The 17782-nt window shown below is 45.2% G+C and overlaps 1 protein-coding gene across 1 annotated transcript in view; it reads right to left on the reverse strand.

The window, feature by feature from the left end:
• Positions 1-621: 621 nt before the first annotated feature.
• LOC147461590 (uncharacterized) overlaps positions 622-17782 on the reverse strand; it is a 57655-nt gene continuing 40494 nt past the window's right edge. The window contains exons 3-4 of the mRNA XM_086509095.1: positions 1475-1529; positions 622-1148 (exon numbers count right to left, since the gene is read on the reverse strand). Of these exons, the coding sequence (XP_086365221.1) occupies positions 1028-1148; positions 1475-1529 (176 nt within the window). The 3' untranslated portion in view covers positions 622-1027. The remainder of the gene's footprint in view (positions 1149-1474; positions 1530-17782) is intronic.

Here is a 17782-nt window from a genome sequence, read left to right on the forward strand (position 1 = left end):
AGCTAGCCATGGGGGGAGACTCTTGGCGTAGGTATGCACAAATCAAGACGATCATCGAGCAGGATCTCATGCAAATTGATAGTGAGATATAGATGGCTCCTCCACAATTTACAAAGAGCATTTTTGTCACATGCTGAGTCTCACACCTCACACAGGCTTTTGATGTGTCATAGGATACATTTGCACCTCCTCCCATCAACTGGCAAATAGAGCAGATAAATGTTCCCGTGCATCTAGAGCAACAGATGGGCTAGCTACACGACTTAAGAGCCAGAGCTAGAGGAAGAAGAGCAACACATATGTAGCTGCAGGGTATTATGAGAACCAAGGCTGATTTCATTCTCTTCTCAAAAAAGGGCTTCAGGCCTGTGTCTAGGGTGGACAATAGTGGTCAGAGATGCTTTGGGCTTTTCTTGCTGGATTTATACAGACATTGACATACTTTATTAATAAGTTCGCTCTAGCAGAGGACCCATTGAGGCAGGTTACCGCTCAACAGAACTGTAGGTTAAGTCACTTCTCCATACATGGGCTCTCTTGGATAGAGCCACAGTAAATGTTAGATCTCGATGGCCTCCTCCCTCAGTTTTATGCTAATTCCACAAACACAAACAGTCTAAATTCAACCGCGTGAAGCTCATACCCCCATTAGATTCATCACCTCAAGATACAGTTAAAGTAACTGGACGCTTCACAATGGCAACGAAATGTCTCTTGACCTGACCAACAAGAGACTTGTACCGAGGTTTCCATATAATACAAACAGCCAGAAAGCAAGTGAGAACTGCTAAAACTCATCTTGCCTGTTGGGAAAAAAATTGAATGGGCAATGTACAAACCATGTTGGCATCAGCTTACAACTACTATCCACCTGAAGTCTAGGATTTGTATCCTGATGGTACCATTGAAAAGCTCGTCATTTTCTTGAGAGCAAAAAGATCTTGGAAGAGGGGGTTGGCGCACTTGGGGAGGGCAGGGGGCCCTGCTAATTGATGGAACACTTAGCCTCAAACAGATATTACTTTTCTCAGGTGGTCCCATTCACTTCCATATCTTGGTTTATGTGAAATCCCATGACACCTTTTTTTTCACCACTTCCAAGACACCGGTCACAGAAATCCCAGCCGCTGCCTTTGCAATCTCCACACCTGAAATTAGAATCTTCAGAGAGTAAGACATCAAGATCAGTAACACTCTTAGCCATGGGATGCATGCATAAATGAAAAACTGCAATAGAGAATAAGGAGATTACGTTTGAAGAGTGAACTACCAAGAAAGAGTCTCTCAATTACAATTGATTGTAAAATACTGTATGCTTTCATCTACCATTAAAACCTTTTGTCAAGTAGAGTACCAGAGACTTCCAATATGGATATCAAATAAAGAACTTGTTACATAACAGCATAGTAAGCGCAATGTCGAATGATAACAGCATCTTCAGTGAAAAGAAGTACTTTGAGCTCGAGAGGTTTACCAGTTTGGCCACTCTCCTTTGGGGAGCATTGCCAGTTCTATAAAATTGGTGCGGCCTGCAAAACAAAATGTAAGGCAGTTTCCATTAAGCCTTTGGGACCTTCAAACTTCAGTTGGAGACCCATGTCAACTTTTACTCCCCTACATATATGATAACAAAGACTGCAAAAATATTTAACCAAAAACCTCATGAAAGGCTCCTGGTCCCCAATCAATGGCTTGGGTGCAAAAACGCATGCATGAGACTGCTATGTTTATGGCCACCAATTAATTTAAGACAATTTACAATGCTTGTGAATATATGATTTTAAGTTGCTTTTAAAGCAAGTGCCTAAAATAAAAGGCTGGGGCTCAGTTGTAAAACAGATTTTATGTGGTCCACAGAGCAATTGTAAAATCTTTAATCACCTAGTGAAATTCTGCCAGGGGCACCTATTAGGGGGCTAGTACTCCGAACTCCCCCTCTTTTGTATCGTCTCCAGGTGTACAAGTGTGATAAGAGTTTGTCACTGTCTTATAATAGAGTGAATCATCCCTCAAAGGAGTGATACAGTGGTATCAGACCTCACCTTTTTATTTCTTCTCACAAGAAGGACCGATCCCTTGGATGGAGGCTAATCCTTATCCAACTTCAGAAGAGGAAACCAATAGAACTTTTCAGGATCCTCCCAATTCCAAGATTCTTGCGACAACTTATCTAAATCGGGACTACCTCATGGATTTGGTACAAGAACTTCAATATGCTATCACTTCTAAATAGTCTCCAGCATATGTGGAAGGTGAGATTTCAAAGTTTTCATGATATTTTGGGGTGCCGTGACTAAGTAAATCATTCTCTACCACAGCATTCTACTGTGGCTCATGTTCCACCTATCCCACCTGTTTCATCTTATCCACCAATTCCATCAAGGCTCATTGGACCATTGACTACTCATATGCCTTATTACACAATACTGGACCCAAAAAAAATTTCCCCCTAAACGACTTTGTACATTTATCTTGAGATTGTACCCTTGGGATGTGTAATTTAATAGAAGGTTTACTGAGAGAGAGAGAGAGAGAGAGAGAGAGAGAGAGAGAGAGAGAGAGAGAGAGAGAGATAGATTTTATTATCGTCCTTTAAGGTAAAATATGACCTATGGAGATACATGTGATGTACTATGTGTGGGTTTGATAAGTGACTCTCGATGCTCAAGGTGTAACCATATTATGGTAGTGAAGTGTGTTAAAACACTTGGGACCACCCGGGCACATTTTCCCCTCTTTAAGAGGTTTTTCCCCTGGCTTGTACACGCCTATCACTCTAGGGCAAGCTTATCTTTGTGTTGGCACACTTAGTAATGCTAGTGTTGTGAGCTCTTGACGTTCTCCTTCGTCTTCTCCTCCATCTTCGCGTGCATTACTACAGCTGTATTTCCAACAATTGGTGCAAGGTAGCATCGCCAACAACCTTCCCGCTCACGTTCTCCGTTTGAGGAAGTTTTTGGTGAGCATTCCCAAGGTGGCAACCCAAATTCGAGAAAGGCCTATGATCACAGAATTTTGATTCCGGCTCATTCCCACCTCTGTTTCCACTACTAGCAGTACTATCCATGCAATTTCGTCCTACACACGTTCTCCGATTCACGAGATCACGCTGTCAAAATTTTGATTTGGGCTCATTTATGCCTCCGTTTCCACTACTAGCAGTAGTGCCCATGCAATTTCGTCCTTTTGGGCATCTTTTTCCCCCAAGAAAAAGATCCTTCCATTACTTAAGAAAAAACTTTCCAAATGGGCTACAAACTTCCCTTGGTAGTGAGGGCTACATCAACACGTGGGGCGACTCTCCCCGTGAAAAGACATGATATGTACGATGATGGCTAAATCAAGAGATGGAGGGAGGAAATAACCACACTAGTGGACGATACTGCAATTTAGGGCCCCTTGAACTTGAACCATGGTGAAGAAGGGCCCTTGGCACCAAAGTCACAAGAAGGCCTCTTGGCGCTCCCATATCTAAAGTCTCTCAAACTAGCTGCTGAGGGTATGGACCAGCTCCAACCAAATGTCACAGAGAGTCTCTGGCGATGGGATGGGTCGAGCCTCGAAGATGCGGAAGCAAAGGGCTTGCAAGGTGAACCACAATGTTAGGCTGCAGATGAGCTCCCACTACAACTCTCTATCTTTGCTACACTCTTGAGGAACTAGCTCTGTGGTTGGTTGAAGTGTAGACCGGCCCTCCTGTATCACAATCATCCTGCTGACAGAAGCCATCTCAAAACGAAGTCCTGGGCCTGAGAGTGTGGTGTGGGCCAAGCTACAACACCCCAAGTGTAATCGTTGGCTGTGAAGAGTGTAGGCATCAACGGAAAAATCAAAAGCCAAGCCAACTGTGCCATGGGGCAGTCCCACAGACAATGACGCTCAGTCTCAAGTGGGTGGTCACAAGCGGCAGCTATTGCCAAGAGGCCGCTGTGCACCAACCAACTCCCCACTGCAGTAGTAGCTCGATGTGCAACTAGCCATTAGAACATGGTGACACGCCTTGGCGATCTATTGTCCCATCAGAATCTTGCCAAAAACTCGGACATGAGACCATCCTCCTGCCAGTGAAACGTTGCAGCAGGAAGAGCCTCTCTCCGTGCTGTACACTGGAAAAAAGGGGTCCCGGGTGATCGGCTAGAGTAAAAGGATCCTGCCAAAACCACTCCCTTGGATTCCACTATACTTGCACCAAAGGACCGCTTTCCCAAGCCCAGAGCCACCAATGTTCTGACTCAAGGTTTGTCACGTCGAGGGTCTATGACACAAGTCCTCCCACTGATGCCCACAACAGCTAAAAGCAACACTCAGCCACCTTTGGTGACTTGATAGTGACTTTGTGGCGGTACTCCCTCTGGACCTCGAAGAACATGCAAGACCCTGTCTTGGACCTCTAGCCGTGTGAAAGCCCCCATCCAATAGGGAGATGCTGCCTCCATAGGGGTCTGCCACTCAATAGGTATAGCCTCTACAATATCTTGACACATGCTTTGCACCCCCCTCATGTCTTGCAGCTGAGTGTCTCTAACCTCCTCTGAAAGTATTGTAAAAACTGCAACCAGTCCCCAAAAGTGCAGGTTAGACCCTCTCCCATGGGACCCCAAGAGACAGGAGGTCTGCTACCATCCATGTGTCCTCGCTTCGTGTTGACCATAGGGTTCCACAAATTGGCTTCCTCAAACGCTCCTCAATGCATGTGGACTGGTGCTGCTCAAGGCCCCCCCAAGACCAAAGTAGGCTCGTGGAGAAGTGATCGTCCCATCTCCTGCTCAGGCCTACTCAGCGTATCTCTGTGAAGATCCAGCGGGTGGAAGGGCTCCATGGGCCTCCCCTCTGTAGGACCCTGGTCCGAATCCGGTGGAGTAACAGCTCCTTCCAGGGCTTCTCCCCTGGAAGAAGTTCCCACAAGCTTCCCAAGGAGGACTCTACTTTGTTGTGCTAGGTCTATGATCCCCAACCCTCCCTAAGAACAAGGTAAAGTGATGACCTGCAAGGAGACTTTGCCCCGAGCCGACTGTGTGTCTCACCCTATCTACAAAAATTTCATGATCAGTCTCTCCAATTGGCTGATGCAAGAGCTGGAGAAAATCCAGCAAGAGGTGATGTACCACATAGTAGCCAATAGTGCCACCACAACCTTGCCAACAAGAGAGAGCCGTGTTGAGCTCCAATGGAGCAATTTCCTCCTGATAGAAAGGAGGGAAGCAATTTGTTGCTCTGTTGATAGATCCAAACCAACCTAACAACCCAAGTAGTGTACTGGTGTCCCTGAGGGGATCCACCTAAACCCTCTCTAAGTGACCAATCAAGTATGGACGCACTACCAACCCATAAAGCCACGGTCTTCCGCCAGTTGATCAATGCTACCGAAGCACAACATAACACCTCAAGAGACTGCTCACACTTCTGCAAGTTGGCCTCTCAACCCTCCAGAATCATGTCTTAGTCATCAGCAAACTCAGCGTCCAAAAGCTCCTTGTCCCGAATAGGCTGTAGTCCACGCAGACCAATCTCTAGTGAGGTGAAAAACTTCCTCATCGCCTCAACATAGAAGAGAAATAGGAAGGGGGAAAAAGGACAACGCTATCGAACCGAGCGTGTGAGCATGAACCATTCTCCTCTTCTCCCTACCAACAACACGTGACTGTGCGCACATCTGTAGAGAGTTGAAACTCCGCTAATCCATGCATCTAAAAACTCTATCCGGCGCATAGTGCCCTCAAGGAAACCCCAGTCAACTTTGTCATACACCTCCAAATCGAGGAGGTGTCAAACTACTGATGTGTCAAGCCACTAAAGAATCAGCGAGTTAGGGCTCCCCCAGCCTAACCATAGCCGACCTGCAGATCCCCACTAAGGGGCCTAAACCCTAACAGAAGGAAAAGAAGATGAAGTTCTCACCAACTTACTTACTGACGCATTTTATGGGCCTATCCAGCTAGTGTGAGTGTAAAAGACTTGGACACTCCAAGTCAAGAATCAATCGCGACACCACCAAATAACCACTTCAAAACAATTCACAGATCACAATAGATTTGCACTGGCCCGGCGGAGTTCCGTGCCTAGAGATATTGGCCCCAAAGAATGGCGCCCCTTTCGGTATTTCTTTATGTATTAAATCAATTGTCAAAGTACAAAGAGCGGTTAGGGTTTCACTCTCAGACTCTGCGTCCACATGCTCTAAGAAGTGAGCCCTAAACTGTGCATATAAAGATTACAAGGGATTCCCAAAAGCAGAGCCCCAAAAGCTTGAACAGTTTTTCTCTCTCTCCATAAGAGCAAAATAAAGCAATTCCACTCTCTTTCTCTCTCTCCAAATCTTTTGCGTGGCCAAAAGCTGCAAAAATAACGTCGCTAGTGCTTTTTTTCAGCCTCCCTAAAATCCGGGATTTTCCATACACTGCTGCCATGTGGCATTGGCGCCAGAATTAGGGTTTTCAGCCACTTAGGGTTTCAGCCAGCAGTTAGGGTTAGGGTTTTCAGAAATCAGGGTTTTTTTGACAAAAATTAGGGTTTGCAGGATTTTTAGGGTTTTTGGCAAAAATTAGGGTTTCTGCTGCTGGTAGCCACATCATCACTTTGTGACATACCCCCCTCTTGAAAACATTGTAATCGACCGCGATTACGCCTGCAAAACCAACAAAAGCCATAAACCGTCTTAGTAGACACTGACTGTTAGTACCTAGGTACTAGGAACACTCGTCTAGCACATGTACTAAATCGACAGTCACATCACATGACATTCAACATTCATTCGGACCTTAGACTATGATTTATCGGCAATGTAGCTAGCAATCACATCTAGGTCCAATCGAGACCTCATCGATGTCCGATTGACTAACCCCTATTGCAACCATGTCTATTCGAGATCAATCAGACCAAAATGCTGCAGTCATTTCGTCTATCAGTTCCTGCACTCAAAAGAAGTCAAGAACAAATCAGTATCTTTATCAGGAATTCCATTTCATGAAGTCATCCAGCAGAATAATGTCAGCTCTCAATATCCCTGAAGCTCAAAGAGACATCAGTGACTTTAGTATCAAAATCAAGGCATCTGTTGACAAAGGAGCGGAGCGACTCCCCTCTTGTGCATCCCACTGCACCAGATCTCCGACAAGCTGAATTTTGAATTCCGTTTGGAGTAGACTATGCTAAACCAAAGCATCAAGGTAAAGTTTCACAATCCGAGGAGTATCTGCTAGGTCCTCCTCCTCCATCCATTCGCATCAAATGCAAGATAGTTCTTGAACTTAACCAAGAACCGCCTTCGGACTTTACCTTTCTTCGTATCCCTATGTGCCAAAATCTGTTCAGGAACAAGGGTCTCCTCGTCTTCTTCCACTTAGGGTTGCTCATCAATGTTAGGTGCAGCGGAATGATTGTTTGCGCTTTGCTCAAGATGAGTGCTCCGAACTGTGCTCAAGGTTCCTTTTAGTTCTTATGGAAGGGAGAGCCTTCCATTCTTAACGGAAAGTGCTATGATCACAAACAAAGTGAATGGACACCGTGCGTGCAAGTGTATGAGACTGAGAGATAGAGAGAGAAGAGAGATACGACACCAGAGACGTTGTAAAACCCTCCTCCGAAGGCCCCACTCTCGTCGGCGAGAGTGGTCTACTCATGATTGCACAAAGTGGTACAATGACGATGCAATGGACTGATGCAACCTGGGACTATGCCGGTGACGACGACGACGACTTTAGGGCTGAAATCTGTGGTCTTCTAACTGCTGAATTTCGGGGCTGTTTCGGTGGCTAAAAATAACTGTTTTGGCTGCGTTTTTATGGGCTGAAAATGGGGATCTTCTGCAATCATTTAGGGCTGAATCTTCTGCTTCTAATGCTTGCTGAAAACGCTGCTCCTCTGCTGCGATTGTGGCTGAAAACCAAAAACGCTGGGCATCTGCTGTAGTGTTAGTGAAACGCTGAGGTGATCTGGGGTTGTCGGCGATGTTCAGGGCTGAAAACAGGAAACGCTGGGGCAACCTGCTATCGTTGATGAAAACACTGGGGTTCTGGGGACTCTTGGCGATGAGAGAACTGCAAACGCTAGGGGATCTTTGGGAGGTGCTGTGGGAAACCAAAAACGCTAGGCTGATGAGGGTGTGGGCGATGAGGGAACACCAAACTGCCAAGGGTTCTGATGGGTTCTTGCTGAGAAGGTGCCTGTTGAGCGGGAGCTCCTGTTGCCTCTTCTGCCAGAAAGTGCTAACTTGGGTTTGCTTATATATTAACTTAGCAAAATTGCCCTACCTACTTTCGTTGGGAAGTCACTCAAAAATAATAAGTGAAAAATACCTAAAATAGGGAAAATAGGCTAAATGCACTGAAAAATTCCCCTGACTGAATCTGATGGATTCTTAAGGAAATACTGATGATCATGCTGTGTGCAACCAGAGGATATGCATCTACACTAAGTGACTGGGTATGCACGGTCTACGAATAGACTCATAAAAGTGCCAGATCACTTCTAAATCTAGACTGACTGGACTGACTGAACCTTGATCCACGGACACATAGGGTTGGATGTGTCACGTGACATCCCCTCCTTTTCAAAGTGAGGTACTGGTACCGAACTGTATGGCGTCGAGGGAGATCGCCAATAGCATCCGGAATCCTGGAAGGGACTCTTCGCCGGCCCACTCTGATGTGTGGGTCGTGCGATACTTGAACTTCATAAAGGTCTACAACGCTTGCTTCTTTGGGCCGCGCCGAAAACGACTCAAAGTCTTCTTTGGCTCCTTCAATGCTTCAACTTTGTCTAGAGTCAAGCTTCTTTCTTCTTCAAGAATCTCCATGGCTGAAAATTCCTGAAACCACTTCCAACCCAAAACCATGAACATACCTATTCCATGTAAAGTGACTGGAAAAAATCTTGTCTTCCTAAAAGACTGTGCATGCAATGTAGATGAACAAAGAGACGGAGTGCCAAGCCGTTCACCACATACACGCAAACAATGAGATCGAATCTTTCTCTTTTGATCTAAAGCAATCAACTGTGGCAATTCACAACGGAAATGCCCATGCTTGGTGCTCATACGTTCATGTGCTCGTTTGGAAACTGTGTCATGACAAGGAAAAGACATGGAATGTGACTTCCTTACTTACATACTTTTCAGCTTTTCATGAACAATCCGCATACATCCGTGCTCATTCATGAGTGAAACGTGCTCAACGTACAATATGTCATGCCTAGGAAAAGAGATCACATAAAGACGCTGACTAAAATACAGGAAACCACTATGCTAACGACGTAACGATCACGAATGAAACACTCGAAGAATGCGTGCGTATCAATCATGCGAACACATAATACTTCTTGTGAGGGTTCTTTGGACCTAGGCTCAAGAGCCAAGATCGGTTCTTCTTGAATGATCGAATCGTCCTATGGGGGTTCTTTGGACCTCGACTCGAAAGCCAAGATCGATTCTTCGAGATTGATCGAATCTACAACGAGGTTAGCTTCGCTAGAAAAAGCATCCACTAACACATCATCCTTGTGAACAATCACATCATCTTCATACAACTCATCATGCTTGTGAGAAATCACATCTTGATCATGCAAAATCATCATGCTCGTGAGAAATCACATCTTGATCATGCTTATCATGGTCAATCAAATCATCATGCAAATCATTGTCATTCAATTCATCATGCTTCTCATAATCATGCAAATCTTGTGTGTCATGCTTTGGAGAAGAAGAGACTGAGAGAGTCTCCTTTTCCTCATTCTCTTGCATCTATGCCTCAACTTGAGAAAAGAGTCGCAAGAACTCTTGCATTCTTGCTTTGTTCTCACGATCAAATCTTGCTTCTCTTTCTTTGTTCTCGCGATCAAATTTTGCTTCTCTTGCTTTGGCTTCCAAGTGTGCTTGCTCGCTCTCACGCGCTATGGCTGCCATTCTTTCTTGGTACTTACGCTCGATGGCTGCAAATCATTGTCATTCAATTCATCATGCTTCTCATAATCATACAAATCTTGTGTGTCATGCTTTGGAGAAAAAGAGACTAAGAGAGTCTCCTTTTCCTGATTCTCTTGCATCTGTGCCTGAACTTGAGTCGCAAGAACTCTTGCATTCTTGCTTTGTTCTCGCGATCAAATCTTGCTTCTCTTTCTTTGTTCTCGCGATCAAATTTTGTTTCTCTTGCTGTTGCTTCCAAGCGTGCTTGCTCGCTCTCACACGCTATGGCTGCCATTCTTTCTTGGTACTTACGCTCGATGGCTGCGATTCTTTCATCACTTTCTAACTTCCTGTCCATCATCCTCTTGTCGAAAGCCTCCATAGGAGTTAGTGCAATCCTTGTCGTAAATGGAGAAGGGTCGGAAAAACCTCCTGGTGGGGAAAATTCTTCTTCGCCTCTCTCATGCTCATCACCTCCAAGCGAAGTATCCATTCCGCTTCGAGTGATGACCATTCTGCAATCGTGGGTTCTTGTGGGTTATGAAGTTCACGAGGAACTTGGATTCTTGTGGGTTCTTGGGTTCTTAAGTTCTTGGGTTCTTGAGGATCTTGAGGTTCTTGAGGTTTTCTTTCGCTTGCAAACCGTGTTTGAGAAGGATCTTCTCTTCACCCGAGTTCTACTCTTTTCCACGGGCGTATCCCTTGGCGGAGTTCCGCTCACCAAGGTTGCTTTTCCCACCTCACGTCGATTGGCCGGCCGCTAAGTGCACGGTCCGCTCTCAATGAGTGAAAAGAGACACAAGGGGAGGCTGGACAAGCCCTTCTTTCCTGGGATTCCTGTCACTCTTCAACAAACACGATTAGGAATCGACACGCCCAAGCGAACTTGGGTTCGTGCGATTGCAACAAGCAAAAAAAATTCTTGTGGTGCTTCTGGTTCTTTCCTTGAGTGATACAGAACACTGCCAAAGCTCTGATACCAATGTTAGGTGTAGCGGAATGATTGTTTGCGCTTTGCTCAAGATGAGTGCTCCGAACTGTGCTCAAGGTTCCTTTTAGTTCTTATGGAAGGGAGAGCCTTCCGTTCTTAATGGAAAGTGCTATGATCACAAACAAAGTGAATGGACACCGTGCGTGCAAGTATATGAGACTGAGAGATAGAGAGAGAAGAGAGATACGACACCAGAGACGTTGTAAAACCCTCCTCAGAAGGCCCCACTCTCGTCGGCGAGAGTGGTCTACTCATGATTGCACAAAGTGGTACAATGACGATGCAATGGACTAATGCAACCTGGGACTATGCCGGTGACGACGACGACGACTTTAGGGCTGAAATCTGTGGTCTTCTAACTGCTGAATTTCGGGGCTGTTTCGGTGGCTGAAAATAACTGTGTTGGCTGCGTTTTTATGGGCTGAAAATGGGGATCTTCTACAATCATTTAGGGCTGAATCTGCTGCTTCTAATGCTTGCTGAAAACGCTGCTCCTCTGCTGCGATTGTGGCTGAAAACCAAAAACGCTGGGCATCTACTGTAGCGTTAGTAAAACGCTGAGGTGATCTGGGGTTGCCGGCGATGTTCAGGGCTGAAAACACGAAACGCTGGGGCAGCCTGCTATCGTTGATGAAAACGCTGGGGTTCTGGGGACTCCTGGCGATGAGAGAACTGCAAACGCTAGGGGATCTTTGGGAGGTGCTGTGGGAAACCAAAAACGCTAGGCTGATGAGGGTGTGGGCGATGAGGGAACACCAAAACGCCAAGGGTTCTGATGGGTTCTTGCTTAGAAGGTGCCTGTTGAGCGGGAGCTTCTGTTGCCTCTTCTGCCAGAAAGTGCTAACTTGGGTTTGCTTATATATTAACTTAGCAAAATTGCCCTATCTACTTTTGTTGGGAAGTCACTCAAAAATAATAAGTGAAAAATACCAAAAATAGGAAAAATAGGCTAAATGCACTGAAAAATTCCCCTGACTGAATCTGATGGATTCTGAAGGGAATACTGATGATCATGCTGTGTGCAACCAGAGGATATGCATCTACACTAAGTGACTGGGCATGCACGGTCTACGAATAGACTCACAGAAGTGCCAGATCACTTCTAAATCTAGACTGACTGGACTAACTGAACCCTGATAATGTTGTAGCTTGTCCACGGACACATAGGGTTGGATGTGTCACGTGACAATCGGGCTCCCCATCATCAGGCACATCACCCCTAAAAGGTTTCAAGAGACTCACATGCAATGCATCGTGAATCCTCCAAGTATCTGGCAGTTTCAATCGAAAGGAGACATCGTTTATCTTTTCAGTAATCTGGAAAGGTCCGTAGTATCGCATACTAAGCTTTGGAAAAAAAGCCTCTCCTTTCCCTTTTTCTTTCTTAGGCGTGCCTTCTCAAAACGTAAGAGCACCCAATCATCCTCCTTCAATTTCAAGTTGTGACGATGGCGATCCACTGCCTTTTTCTGTCGTTCTTGAGACTCCTGTAAAGTCTCGCGAACCTTGGCAAAAGCCGTATCCAAATCTCGCGAATATTCATCCGCTTCAAATATCTACTCTTTCGTGCTCAGGAAGGATGGAACCTTCGCAGCACTTTCAACAATCTCAAATGGCGTCTTCCCCGTCAAAGAGTGTATCGTGTTATTGTAGGCAAATTCCACCAAAGGTAAGTTCTTTTCCCATTGAGTCTTCTGATCCGAGATACAAGACTTCAATAAATCTAAAACCACTGAATTGGCAATCTCAAATTGCCCGTCAGTCTGCAAGTGGAACAATGACAAAAACTGCAACCGCGTGCCAATGTTCTCCCAAATTGCCTTCCAAAACAAACTCATAAATCTGGGGTCTCTGTCGGAGACAATCGTCTAAGACATGCCATGTAATCGAAAAATCATTGTGATCATTTTGTGTTCTCGGAAGATCAAAAATGAAATCCATTTCAATACTTTCCCAAGGGCGGGTGGGTATGGGTAAAGGCTGTAACAATCCCTGTGCCTTATGACTGTCAAACTTGACCTTCTGGCATACTGCGCACAACTCTTCCACATCCTTTTTGAGTCTCGGCCAAAAGAAGTATCTCTCTACCCCTTTCATGGTGGTAGCAATGCCGCGGTGACCTGTAAAAGGTGGACAGTGGCATTCAGTCATAACCTTTTCCCTCAACGGCTGTGTAACGCACAACAAGGTTTTTCTCATCAAGTAGCCTTCCCGAATGGAGTATCCTGCTACTGTTGCCCAATCCCGTATCCGTGTGAAAAAAAATCCTGCAAAATCTGTATCTGTGGCATACTGATCGACCATATCCTCGAAGCTCCTATGATGTATCGCGGAAATAGCCAGAACCAACAGCTTCCGAGACAAAGCATCTTCCAGCACATTCTTCTGTCCCTGCTCATGGACAATCTGTAAGTGAAACTGTGACAAGATGTTCGCCCACCGCATCTGCTTTTCCGAAAGCTGATTCTGTGACAAGAAGTAGCGCAAACTCTGATGGTCTGTAAAGACAGTAAAATCCGCTCCGAGTAGGTAATCCTGCCACTGAGTAAGTGGCATGGATAACCGTCAAAAGCTCTTTCTCATAAATCTGTGCTGTCATCTCCGGCCTAGAAAACAATCGGCTCTCGTAAGCAATGACATGGCCTTCTTGCATTAAGACCGCACCCAGACTACGACCACAAGCATCACAAAATACTTCAAATCACTTCTGCAAGTCCGGCAAAGTCAAATCTGGTCATGTAGTCAATTTCTCTTTCAATGTCTGAAAGGCAGTCACCTCTGTGGATCCCCACGAGAAAAGGGACTCCTTTCTGTATCAAGATATGCAAAGGGGAAGCAACCGCTGCAAACTTTCGAATGAACCGTCTGTAGTACGAACACAGTCCCAAGAGGCTTCCAACTTCATGGGCTTTCTTCGGATTGGGCCAATCACGGATAGTGTCTATCTTGGCCGGATCCATTTGCACTCCTGCTGCTGCTGAGACAAAGTGTCCCAAAAAAAATGTATCTCTGAAGCATATGATCTCTGTTTCTACTTCATTCTTGGAGAAAACAATGATATCATCAAAGAAAAGTGCCAACAAATAGCCTGTACTCTCGAAAAATCCTATCCATCATCCGGTTAAATGTCGCAAGAGCATTGGTTAAGACAAAAGACATCACCAAAAACTCAAATAATCCAAAAGGTAGTCCGGAAGGCTGTCTTGTAGACGTCTCCTGTCGCGATTCGGGTCTGATGATATCCACTCTTCAAATCAATCCTGCTAAAGCACGAGAATCCCTGTAACCTGTCGAGTATATCATCGATCCTAGGAATCGGAAATCTGTTCTCGACGATGATTTTGTTGAGAGCTTCTATAATCGATGCACATTTTCCAAGATCCGTCTTTCTTCAAATCCAACAATAGTGGAGAGCAATACGGTGAAGTACTATGCTGGACAAGACCCTTTTCTAAGAGGTCTTTCACTGAGTTCATAATCTTTTCATTCTATACTCGGCTCACACAATAAGGTGGCCGGTTCGGTGGCGTGCTTCCAGGTATCAAGTCAATGGTCTGATCTTCAGGCCCTCTGAAAAGCAATCGGCATGAGTGTGGAGAAAAATCTTGGCGTTCTTTTGATCAGGTCAAAACATATTCAACCTTTATCCATCGTTCAGTTCTCTCCCAGAAGAATGAGTAAAGAAACTGAAGTTCATCAAGTACAATCTCTGAGCCCTTCATTTATCAAAGTCGCTTTCTTGGCCCGGTAGTCAACCACGGCGTAATTCTTGTGGTACCAAGGGATCCTGAGTAGAACGTCACTCGCGTGCCCTGGACACCCCTGTCATTGCAAACGAAGTTTACCAATGCTCGATGTAATGGAACATCCCATCACGGTGCCAGTCCCCATCACGGTGCCAGTCGAACTACCTCCACCTGTGGCGTTTGTCTGTCGGGCGTAATTTCAAATCGAGCTGCCAATTCCAAGTGAAAAGAAGTTCGCCTTGGCTCCTTCAAAAGAGCTTCCTGATCCTTCACTTTGCCCCAAAAGCGGCACGGTTTGTACTTTCAATCATTTGATTCGGTGCAGGTCCCACACCATTTGGTACCCATTCTGCTTTTCTATCTGCCTTTCCTGCCACGTTCCTCAGCTGCTCTCGAACTCTCAGGCCTGTCGTTGTATTTATCATTTTGTTCTTTCTGTGCCTTTTTAGGGCACTTCGAGGAGATATGTCCATGTTCCCCACATCCAAAGCACTTCCCCTCTCTGATGAAGCTAGCTCTCTCCTCAGGAGTAAGCTTGGGTTGTCTATCCTTTTACTCTGGATTTCCCTTTTTTTCTTTCTACTTTCATTCCCAGAAGTCTGTTCGGCTCGTTGTGTCATGGCTTCATCTGTGGGGTAGGTCAGATTGCTAGAGTGAATGGCAAAGCCCCGCTTCGCATGACTCATCAACTCCTGAATAGAAGCTGACTTCTGTTCCAAGCAGTGATCTCGGATCTCTGTAGGTAGACCCAAGGTGAACCGCTCAATCTGTTCTCTGAACGAGATCTTCTTGAATGAAGAGGGGGGTAGAAAAGAGCTCCAGAATCTTTCACAGTAAGCATTGATTGTATCTTTCTTGGTCATCCGAAGATGGTTCCAAGCAGCTCGTACATCTCGTTCATATTCTTGCATCAACCAAGAAGAAATAAAAAGCTTCTTAAATTTCAACCATTTAACTGGCGCAGTCTTGTTTAAAAGAAGCGTGGACCACCAAGTACGAGCATTCCCCTTGAAGTAAGAGGTAGCTCTCCGAATCTTGGAGTGCTCTAAAAAGCGTCCTCCCGTGAAAGCGATGTCAAACTGTTGTATAAAAGACAAAGCCTTCGACGCATCTGAGTATCCTGAAAAAGTATCAACCATGATCGAGTGGCCACCTTCCTTAAACTCTCAGACTTTCTTGCTTTTATCTTCGAGAAAGTCATACTGGTTGGCTTTGTAAAAATTCTTCTTGTTTGCATAAAAGTTTCCGTCATTGGAATCTGAGCTGTCTGTAGACGAGTCCTCAGTAGAACTGTCAGTCTCTAGGTGAGATTTAGCCTTCTTTGTCTTTTTCTTGCCCTTTCCGAAGCTTTGTTTCTTGCTTCGCTTTTTACCTTTTCTGTCTCCTTCAGTCGAATCTGAAGAGCTAGAAGAACTGTCAGAAGAAGAAGAAGAAGAAGAAGAACTCGGTACTCCTTCAAATCGAACACGCTTCTTCTGTTTCTTTGCCTTGTCAAATGTCAACTGACGACCCAAATATCCCGGAAAGTCAGTGCCTTTCTTCTGCTTTTTGCCGTGCTTTTTGGCTTTCTTCTGTGCGTCAAAGAGCTGAGCAATCCGTGCATCAACCACCTCTTATAATTCCTTTTCTGAATACTGTTTGTGATCAGAAGATTTCTTGAGAGCGGGTTTCAGGGGTGGTGTAGTGGTTTTCTGCCACTGTGCATGCACTTCCTGAAAAGAAGTCTCCATCATATATTTTGCCAATTTCGGATCCTTCGCAAAACTAAGCATCATCTTTGTTGCATCGCCGATCAATTGACGACGCTTCATCTCTCTTTGCTCCGCCTGAGTAGGTTGAGGCGGGCCATACTCTCTGTCTGAATCTTCGTTGTGATCCTTGCCCGCATCTCCAGGTACAGAGGGAGTCGACTGATCCTTGCTTGAAGCCATAGGTGCTGCGGAAAAAAAAATTGGGGATCGGATTTCCCGTAGAAGAGAAATCGGCCGTGCTCTGATACCACTGTAACATACTTGGACACTCCAAGTCAAGAATCAATCGTGACAGCACCAAATAACCACTTCAAAACAATTCACAATAGATTTGCACTGGCCCGACGGAGTTCCGTGCCTAGAGATATTGGCCCCAAAGACTGGCGCCCCTTTCGGTATTTCTTTATGTATTAAATCAATTGTCAAAGTACAAAGAGCGGTTAGGGTTTCACTCTCAAACTCTGCGTCCAGATGCTCTAAGAAGTGAGCCCTAAACCGTGCATATAAAGATTACAAGGGATGCCCAAAAGCAAAGCCCCAAAAGCTTGAAATCAAAAGCAGTTTTTCTCTCTCTCTCTCTCTCCATAAGAGCAAAATAAAGCAATTCCACTCTCTTTCTCTCTCTCCAAATCTTTTGCGTGGCCAAAACCTGCAAAAATAATGTCGCTAGTGCTTTTTTTCAGCCTTTGCAAAATCCGGGGATCTTCCGTACACTGCTGCCACGTGGCACTCGCGCCAGAAATTAGGGTTTTCAGCCACTTAGGGTTTCAGCCAGCAGTTAGGGTTAGGGTTTTCTGAAAATTAGGGTTTCTAGCAGAAATTAGGGTTTGCAAGATTTTTAGGGTTTTTGGCAGAAATTAGGGTTTCTGCTGCCAGTAGCCACGTCATCACTTTGTGATAGTGAGTGTCCAGGCCACATCACCGTTTGTGACATACCCCCCTCTTCAAAGCATTGTAATCGCCCTCAATTACGCCTGCAAAACCGACAGAGGCCATAAACTGTCTTAGCAGACACTGTCTGTTAGTATCGACGCATTAGGAACAACACATTTAGCACATATACCAATTGAGTCACATCACAGGACATCACTTGACATCACATGACAAATCACATTCAAATATTATTCCAAATCTCAAACCATGATTAATCGGCAATCGCATCTAGATCCAATCGGGACCTCACAGATGCTCGATTAACTAATCCTTATTGCAATCATGTCTATAGAGATTTTATCAGACCGAAATGCTGCAGCCATTTCGTCTATCAGTTCCTGCACTCAAACAAGTCAAGTACAAATCAGTATTATATTATCGGGAATTCCAAATCTTAAAGTCATTACAGCAGAATACTGTGAGCCCACAGTATCCTTGAAACCCAATAGGGACATCAGTGCCT

The sequence above is a fragment of the Adiantum capillus-veneris genome, chromosome 3, assembly GCF_014529385.1.
Source record: "Adiantum capillus-veneris isolate H3 chromosome 3, ASM1452938v2, whole genome shotgun sequence".
In the NCBI taxonomy this organism is placed as follows: Eukaryota; Viridiplantae; Streptophyta; class Polypodiopsida; order Polypodiales; family Pteridaceae; genus Adiantum; species Adiantum capillus-veneris.